At 41.7% G+C, this 9,274-nt stretch overlaps 1 protein-coding gene across 2 annotated transcripts in view; it reads left to right on the forward strand.

Annotated features, from left to right (window-relative positions):
- The window catches only part of zbtb7b (zinc finger and BTB domain containing 7B), a 44,691-nt gene extending 41,828 nt beyond the window's left edge, over nt 1-2,863 (forward strand). Inside the window, exons 3-4 of one of the 2 annotated variants that reach the window (XM_067449487.1) lie at nt 1-74; nt 2,093-2,861. The exon at nt 1-74 is cut by the window's left edge and continues 834 nt beyond it. In XM_067449487.1, the coding sequence (XP_067305588.1) occupies nt 1-74; nt 2,093-2,642 (624 nt within the window). In that variant the 3' untranslated portion in view covers nt 2,643-2,861. Of the gene's footprint in view, nt 75-2,092 lie in introns of both variants that reach the window. The other variant, XM_067449486.1, reaches the window with a different exon arrangement.
- The last annotated feature ends 6,411 nt before the right edge of the window (nt 2,864-9,274 follow it).

Raw genomic sequence — 9,274 nt, forward strand, 5'->3', positions numbered from 1 at the left:
CTGCCTCGTCACATGAGGACACACACGGGCGAGAAACCGTTCCAGTGCACAGCCTGCGGCGTCCGCTTCACACGGTACGATCTGCACATTTCATTTGTTTTGTTACTTGATGTTATTTTGTTTGGATCGACTCCTTGAGTCCATGAGTTCAGTCGGAGCGACTCCTTGAGTCATTGAGTTCAGTGGGAGCGACTCCTTGAGTCTTTGAGTTCAGTCAGAGCGACTCCTTGAGTCATTGAGTTCAGTCAGAGTGACTCCTTGAGTCTTTGAGTTCAGTCGGAGCGACTCTTTGAGTTCAGTCTGAGCGACTCCTTGAGTCTTTGAGTTCAGTCAGAGTGACTCCTTGAGTCTTTGATTTCAGTCGGAGTGACTCCTTGAGTCTTTGAGTTCAGTCGGAGCGACTCCTTGAGTCTTTGAGTTCAGTCGGAGCGACTCCTTGAGTCTTTGAGTTCAGTCAGAGCGACTCCTTGAGTCTTTGAGTTCAGTCGGAGTGATTCCTTGAGTCTTTGAGTTCAGTCTGAGCGACTCCTTGAGTCTTTGAGTTCAGTCAGAGCGACTCCTTGAGTCTTTGAGTTCAGTCGGAGCGACTCCTTGAGTCTTTGAGTTCAGGCGGAGTGACTCCTTGAGTCTTTGAGTTCAGTCTGAGCGACTCCTTGAGTCTTTGAGTTCAGTCTGAGCGACTCCTTGAGTCTTTGAGTTCACTCTAAGCGGCGACTCCTTGAGTCTTTGAGTTCAGTCGGAGCGACTCCTTGAGTCTTTAAGTTCAGTCAGAGCGACTCCTTGAGTCTTTGAGTTCAGTCTGAGCGACTCCTTGAGTCTTTGAGTTCACTCTAAGCGGCGACTCCTTGAGTCTTTGAGTTCAGTCGGAGCGACTCCTTGAGTCTTTAAGTTCAGTCAGAGCGACTCCTTGAGTCTTTGAGTTCAGTCGGAGCGACTCCTTGAGTCTTTGAGTTCAGTCGGAGCGACTCCTTGAGTCTTTGAGTTCAGTCGGAGCGACTCCTTGAGTCTTTGAGTTCAGTCGGAGCGACTCCTTGAATCTTTGAGTTCAGTCGGAGCGACTCCTTGAGTCTTTGAGTTCAGTCGGAGTGACTCCTTGAGTCTTTGAGTTCAGTCGGAGCGACTCCTTGAGTCTTTGAGTTCAGTCGGAGCGACTCCTTGAGTCTTTGAGTTCAGTCAGAGCGACTCCTTGAGTCTTTGAGTTCAGTCGGAGTGATTCCTTGAGTCTTTGAGTTCAGTCTGAGCGACTCCTTGAGTCTTTGAGTTCAGTCAGAGCGACTCCTTGAGTCTTTGAGTTCAGTCGGAGCGACTCCTTGAGTCTTTAAGTTCAGTCAGAGCGACTCCTTGAGTCTTTGAGTTCAGTCGGAGCGACTCCTTGAGTCTTTGAGTTCAGTCGGAGCGACTCCTTGAGTCTTTGAGTTCAGTCGGAGCGACTCCTTGAGTCTTTGAGTTCAGTCGGAGCGACTCCTTGAATCTTTGAGTTCAGTCGGAGCGACTCCTTGAGTCTTTGAGTTCAGTCGGAGCGACTCCTTGAGTCTTTGAGTTCACTCTAAGCGGCGACTCCTTGAGCCTTTGAGTTCAGTCGGAGCGACTCCTTGAGTCTTTGAGTTCAGTCGGAGCGACTCCTTGAGTCTTTGAGTTCAGTCGGAGCGACTCCTTGAGTCTTTGAGTTCAGTTGGAGCGACTCCTTGAGTCTTTGAGTTCAGTCGGAGTGACTCCTTGAGTCTTTGAGTTCAGTCAGAGCGACTCCTTGAGCCTTTGAGTTCAGTCAGAGCGACTCCTTGAGCCTTTGAGTTCAGTCAGAGTGACTCCTTGAGCCTTTGAGTTCAGTCAAAGTGACTCCTTGAGCCTTTGAGTTCAGTCAGAGCGACTCCTTGAGCCTTTGAGTTCAGTCAGAGTGACTCCTTGAGCCTTTGAGTTCACTCTAAGCGGCGACTCCTTCACATGGTACGATCAGCACATTTAATTAATTCTGTTATTTGTAGTTTCTGAGTGAAATAGTTTCTCCAAAAGTGCTCTGTTCCAGGAGTGTATTTGACTGTAAATGTGTTATGGCCGGAATATTGCAGTTAATCCGTCTCTTTTCTGCTCTCAGGAATGATAAGCTGAAGATCCACATGCGTAAGCACACCGGAGAGCGGCCGTACCCGTGCCCCAGCTGCCCGGCCCGCTTCCTGCACTCCTACGACCTGAAGAACCATCTTTCGCTGCACAGCGGCGACCGGCCGTTCGAGTGCCCGCTGTGCCACAAAGCCTTCGCCCGCGAGGACCATCTGCAGCGGCACCGGAAGGGCCACAGCTGCCTGGAGCTCCGGACCCGTCGACCCCGGCGCGGAACCGGGCCGGAACCCCAAACACCTTCGCCCTCCGAACCCTTCGGCCTCCATCGGCAGCTTCCGGATCACATGAGCTCTGTGGCGGGGCTCCTCGAGGGCCACGGCGTTCCCGGGCCGGGGGTCCCGTTGCTGGCCGCTCCTCGGATGCCTTTTCCGGAGCTGCTTTGGCGGGCGGTCGCGGGTCCGGTGGGAAAATCCCTGGAAAAAGCCGAAGAAGGCTCGTCTCCACACGGGAGCGGCTCGGTCTCGCATAGAACGTGGGATGAGGAAGATGAGGAGCAGGAAGCTGCTGGCGAGGAGGAAGAGTGACGTGTGTGTGTGTATGTGTGCACTGCAAAAAATGCTGTTCTTATTTTTTCTTGTTTCCAGTCCAAATATCTAAATATTCCTAAATCAAGATGCATGTAAATGACATAAGATATTTTTGCTTGTTTTCTGTGGAAAAATATCAAAATGAGTTTTTGATTAAAAGAGGCAAAATGATCTGCCAATGGGGTGAGAAAAATAATCTTATTTCTGTTTGGGACGGAAACAAGAAACATGGTTATTTTTCTCACCCCATTGGCAGATCATTTTAAGTTCAGTCTGAGCGACTCCTTGAGTCATTGAGTTCAGTCTGAGCGACTCCTTGAGTCATTGAGTTCAGTCGGAGCGACTCCTTGATTCTTTGAGTTCAGTCGGAGCGACTCCTTGAGTCTTTAAGTTTAGTCGGAGCGACTCCTTGATTCTTTGAGTTCAGTCGGAGCGACTCCTTGATTCTTTGAGTTCAGTCGGAGCGACTCCTTGATTCTTTGAGTTCAGTCGGAGCGACTCCTTGAGTCTTTAAGTTTAGTCGGAGCGACTCCTTGAGTCTTTGAGTTCAGTCGGAGCGACTCCTTGAGTCTTTGAGTTCAGTCGGAGCGACTCCTTGAGTCTTTGAGTTCAGTCAAAGCGATTCCTTGAGTCTTTGAGTTCAGTCGGAGCGACTCCTTGAGTATTTCACCTTGATTTAAGAATTGTTAAATATTTAGACTAGAAACAAGACAAAATTACTAAGTAAGAAGAGCATTTTTTGCTGTGTGTGTGTGTGTGTGTGTTCCATCATATATCAGTGGTGTAGTCGCACCATCTTCTGTTTCTGGTGCCGGTGGAGCTCATGAAGAATCATACACACAGCAAAAAATGCTCTTCTTAGTAATTTTGTCTTGTTTCCAGTCTAAATATTTAACAATTCTTAAATCAAGATGCATTTACTAGATCAGTAAAACGATATTATTTTTCCTTGTTTTCTTAAATGAGGGGAGAAAAATAATCTTATTTCTGATTGAAATCTTGTTTCTTGTTTCCGTCCCGAACAGAAATGAGATTATTTTCCTCACCCCATTGGCAGATCATTTTGCCTGTTTTAATCAAAAACTCATTTTGATATTTTTCCACAGAAAACAAGCAAAAACATCGGATATCTTTTTACTGATCTAGTAAATGAATCTTGAGTTAAGAATTGTTAGATATTTGGACTGGAAACAAGACAAAAATACTAAATAAGAAGAGCATTTCTTTGCCGCACAGGGTCTTTGTTTTGTTTGTCAGATCTGCTTTGTGATATGTGTGTGTGTGTGTGTGTGTTTTTGTTTTTGTATGAATCCAAATTGACTCTTTTTGGAGATTCGTTTGTTAATGTTCTGTGAGGTTGACGTTCACGCTATGCAAGATTTGAACACGATTGAGTGATTGAACAAACCTGATTTAAAAACAATCAACTGAATAAATTAAGAATGTAAATGAAGCCGCTAAAGCGGAAAGGGGCGTGGCTTCCTCTGGGCGGGACATATCGCCACCTACAGGCGCTCAGGACATCATGCCGGTGAATATACTGTAGCTCTTAAATTTAGCCTTTTCCAAATAAAATGAGTTTGGAATTTTTTTTTTTCTTCAAATGATAGAATTTCCTTTCATACCAAAGATTATTGGTTAGTTTGGACATAACTGAGATGAATTATATGTCGATGAATTTTTCAGATATTTGTAGCCTTTAAATGTTTTTTTCTTTTTCTGTCTGTCGTCTTTAAGAGAAAGACTTCAAAAGGACCAGGTCTCAGTTCTCACACTTTTAAAGGGCTTTCAGAACGCTCTGATGGAGAAAGAGCAATCTTAATCACACGCTTTTGTTTGATTTTCGTTTATGTTTGTTCAGTTTTTTTTGCTTGTTTGGGAAGATGAGCTCGATTTCATCCTGAGTTTAGAGGACGCATCTGGTTTTCCTGCGCACTCGTTTTCTTTAAAGAAGGTGACATGGCAGGATGGAGAATTCTTTTGTATACTATTCTATTTATTTATTTGTCGGTCTGATATTTATTGTGACTTTCCTGGTTGAGGGGCTTGGGTTATTCTGCTGCATCTCTTCCTTACGAAGCTTCCTTCAGTCCGAATCTTTGAGTTCACTCTGAGCGACTCCTTGAGTCTTTGAGTTCCCTCTAAGCGACTCCTTGAGTCTTTGAGTTTAGTCGGAGCGACTCCTTTAGTCTTTGAGTTCAGTCAGAGCGACTCCTTGAGTCTTTGAGTTCAGTCAGAGCGACTCCTTGAGTCTTTGAGTTCAGTCAGAGCGACTCCTTGAGTCTTTGAGTTCAGTCGGAGCGACTCCTTGAGTCTTTGAGTTCAGTCGGAGCGACTCCTTGAGTCTTTGAGTTCAGTCGGAGCGACTCCTTGAGTCTTTGAGTTCAGTCAGAGCGACTCCTTGAGTCTTTGAGTTCAGTCAGAGTGACTCCTTGAGTCTTTGAGTTCAGTCAGAGCGACTCCTTGAGTCTTTGAGTTCAGTCAGAGCGACTCCTTGAGTCTTTGAGTTCAGTCGGAGCGACTCCTTGAGTCTTTGAGTTCAGTCGGAGCGACTCCTTGAGTCTTTGAGTTCAGTCGGAGCGACTCCTTGAGTCTTTGAGTTCAGTCGGAGCGACTCCTTGAGTCTTTGAGTTCAGTCAGAGCGACTCCTTGAGTCTTTGAGTTCAGTCGGAGCGACTCCTTGAGTCTTTGAGTTCAGTCAGAGCGACTCCTTGAGTCTTGAGTTCACTCAGAGTGACTCCTTGAGTCTTTGAGTTCAGTCAGAGCGACTCCTTGAGTCTTTGAGTTCACTCAGAGCGACTCCTTGAGCATCGGTTCTGCCTTTTCCCCCTGTAATGGCCTCAGGTAGCCTGATCATATGTAACGTGTGCAATCGCACATATAACGCTCAGGTGCTGTAGAGAACTGAGATTCAAACGTCCTATCTTTGCAAGTTTTGCACACAGAATTTCTGATGAAAAGTACAATCGCCTCCGACGACCAGCACAGAACAGACAGAAAGAACGAGGAGGAGCCTTGCCTTTCTTGAAGCAAATACATATCTGAGATATTTTTGAAATTATAAAATTATTTGCATTACATAGATAAGGAGTCACGATTGGCATCTGACTATAGCTTTAGCCGCCTTCCTGTCGCTCTTTGACCTTCTCTTGTATATCAACATATATATATATATATATCTGTAAAGATCAGGATGCATTCTGGGATTTTCTGGTGTTTGTCACTGTACTGCTGACAGTAGGAAGACTACCCAAAGAGGTTTATTTGCACTAAAACAGAATCTTTGTGTTGTGAAATATTGTTTTGTTTATCAGTCACCACTTATGATGATTGTAAATCTTCAGTTCCTTCAAAAACTCTTTGCTTCGTGAATATTAAGTACTTTGCTGAATTTTTTTATGTAAAAAGGTCAAGCTGCCTTAGTTTATTTTTTATTTTTTTGCAACTATTCTCAGGAAATCTTGAGCCATGCACTAAGTGGTTATGCAAATGTTTGGTGAATATTAATTTATTGTATATATATATATATATATATATATATATATACATGTGTGTGCTTGGAAATATGAACGCCCTGTTATCAAGTAAAGTTGCTTTACGTCAGTCTCTCCAAAGACGTGGTTTATCATTGATGTGATTGAGTTTGTGTCGTATGTTCTGCTAGTATTTGGTGACGGGACGGGCTCCTGGTCTAAGCCTTCAATCAGGGATCTGTTTTCTCAATAAAGATGGCAAATCATGTCTCATGTTGTACAAATAAAGAACAAATAAACAAAGATTTACGTTCAGATAGACTCTTCTGCCTCCTGCTGGTCCTTTCATCCGACATCCGTTCAGTGTTTTTGTCTTTTGTGGTGATGCACGTGATCGTATTTTCACTGTTGATTCTTTAAACTTTTAAAAATAAATATGTAATGAAATCACATGCATGCTTTTTTTAAGGTTAAGGCTATCCAATGTGGCTCTTTTTCTTTTAAGATAAATAAAAATATATATTTTATGTATTTTTATGCCTGGAATCTAAAATAAATCATCTTCATGTGAATGCAAATGTGGGGCAAGTCGATTTTACAATTAAGATAAACTGCCTAAGGAACATGAACGAGGGTGTTGGGGTAAGATGAGCCAGTTTTATTTAACCTATTGTGGTCCTCAAGATGAGGGAAAATGAGGCAGAAGTGCAATGAAAGTAGTAATGTTTGCTTTCATTTTAAATGTTCTAAAAAACACGCTTCCTGTGGCTCAACTTACCCAAGATTAGGGGTAAGTTGAGCCGCGTCCGTGGGTATGTTGCACCGCCAGGGACAATCTGATTGAATCTGAATCAAACCCATGTGAGATTGTAAAGGTAAAAAAAAAGAAGAAGATAAAAACAGACTAAACAAAGTTTGAGGAGTAAAATTAAATACAAATGAACTAACGCATATTTCAGTCAGACGGTTCTTGGCATGGCAGTTTTTCTGCTGTGCTAGAAACTGAGCCAGTTGTGTAGCCTTACATTGAAATGACACCAGTTCATCCTTCAGAGATGTAACTCGGGGTGAGTTAAAACACTGGCTCAATTTACCCCGCAGCATTGGCTCACTTTGCCCCATAGCCGCCATTCTGAACAAAACTAGCTACCTTACCAATTCAGGCTAACATTTAGGGATTTGCATGGTTTTATACATTGCTAAATAACCAATATGCATCATAAATATATAGACCTGGGGCCTGTACCATGAAGCTGGTTTAGCAGGTTATCCAGATAAGTTTAAGCTTAGTTTGTGCTAATCCTGGGTTTTAGGTACCATTAAAGTGGTTTGGCTTTTAGCTGTGTTCATCGCCATAGTAACTTACACTCCACGGCTAACCTGCTCCAGGGCAGGTTATGTTCTGGATAAGAGATCTCAACCTGAAATTGGGCCAATCAGCTGTGAGTAAAGTGACACACCTCTGATGCAATAAAGTCACTCCCCCTGTTTCTACTTCAAATTAAAGGTCACTACATAGCAAATGTTTTTAAAGACTAAAGCGTCTGGCTTTTACCCATGCTTATTTATAAAAATGATAATTTTTAATGATTTAGATATAATTTATGTAATTATTATACCCTTACTTAATTACACATTTATCATTTTAGTTAATCAATCATTAATAGGCACTTTGTTAAAATTAATATAAATAGCCTACATAAAGTCATACAAATATGATTAAAATCAATAAATAAAGCTATTTAAAAAAAGAAGTTTACTGAGCTTAAATGTTAAATTTTCTTTATCAACTATACTAACTTCATAACTTTTTTATCAACTAAACTAACTTGTATTGACATATAATATTGTTTCTTTAGTTGTCCTCTTTCATAGACAGCTCTTTTCTTCTTGCTGTGTAATTTTTTTTTTAAATTCTTAATATTTTTCAATCATGTAATAATCTGCAGAAGAGAGAAATGAATCTCAGTTTCGCTGATCCACAGCGTGTGATTGGCTGTCCCCTGCTGATGTCACAGCTAAACTCCTGAACTCAGGATCAAAGCCTGACTTGACAGAGCGAGCTGATGATCAGCATCATGGGACCAACAAAGCCAGAATAGATTGGTTTGGTTTTGTCAACTCAAAACTAATCCTGTAACCCTGAGTTTGTTAAACTACCATCATGGTACAGGCCCCTGGACATCTGTTATGATCAAAGTGTACTTTGACACGCCAAAAACAGGTCGTGTGTTCTCCACTCCTCACATGTGCTTCTCATGTTGGCTATAGGGAACACACATTCACTATTAACTCCGACTTTTCCCTCAATAAACTCCTAATTTACTGCTTATTAATAGTTAGTAAGGTAGTTTTTGTAGCGTTTAAGTTTAGGTATTGGGTCGGATTAAGGGATGTAGAATAAGCTCATGCAGAATAAGGCATTAATATGAGCTTTAGAAGTGCTCATAAACAGACAATATCATAGGAATATGCATGATCATAAGACACTAGTTAATAGTTAATAACTGAACCTTAAAATAAAGTTTTACCAAATTATCATACATGGTCACATGACGATAACAGTGCACAGTTGCCGAGATAAAGGACATGGCTCGACTTACACTGACTCATCTTACCCCACCCTCAATTTATTTTCTTCAGTGTAGATTTTCAGCTATTTATAAAATAATTATGAATTATTATTCACGGTCTTGACTAAATGTATATATATATGGCGGTTTCTTGGCAATAAAGCTAAACCCATACTTTTAATTAAAAATGTGAGGGTTGTGTAATAATTCCGTTATTTATGTCACAGATGAATTCAGAGTTTATAGTTTCTATGTTTTTTCATGTAAACAGTTTATTTTATAATAACCTAGAATACGGAAATTCTGCCTAAACAAACTAGCACACACATTAATGAACTATTTTAAAGCACACCTGAAGTGTCCTATAATCTTATTTATCATCGACGGGACTTTGGTTCCACCTGCTGGCGAATGAGTTCAGAAACAACGGAGAGAGAATTATGTCGGATTTATTTTTCTATCTTTAGCAAATTGTTAAATTAGTGTTTTATTTTGTATTCTGTTCACTAATTTTTGCATTAATAATAAAAAATGTAAATAAAACATTTGCGAGGGAAGTTTGACGGATGGATACTGCGCATGC

Source organism: Pseudorasbora parva, chromosome 7 (genome assembly GCF_024679245.1).
Source record: "Pseudorasbora parva isolate DD20220531a chromosome 7, ASM2467924v1, whole genome shotgun sequence".
NCBI lineage: Eukaryota > Metazoa > Chordata > Actinopteri > Cypriniformes > Gobionidae > Pseudorasbora > Pseudorasbora parva.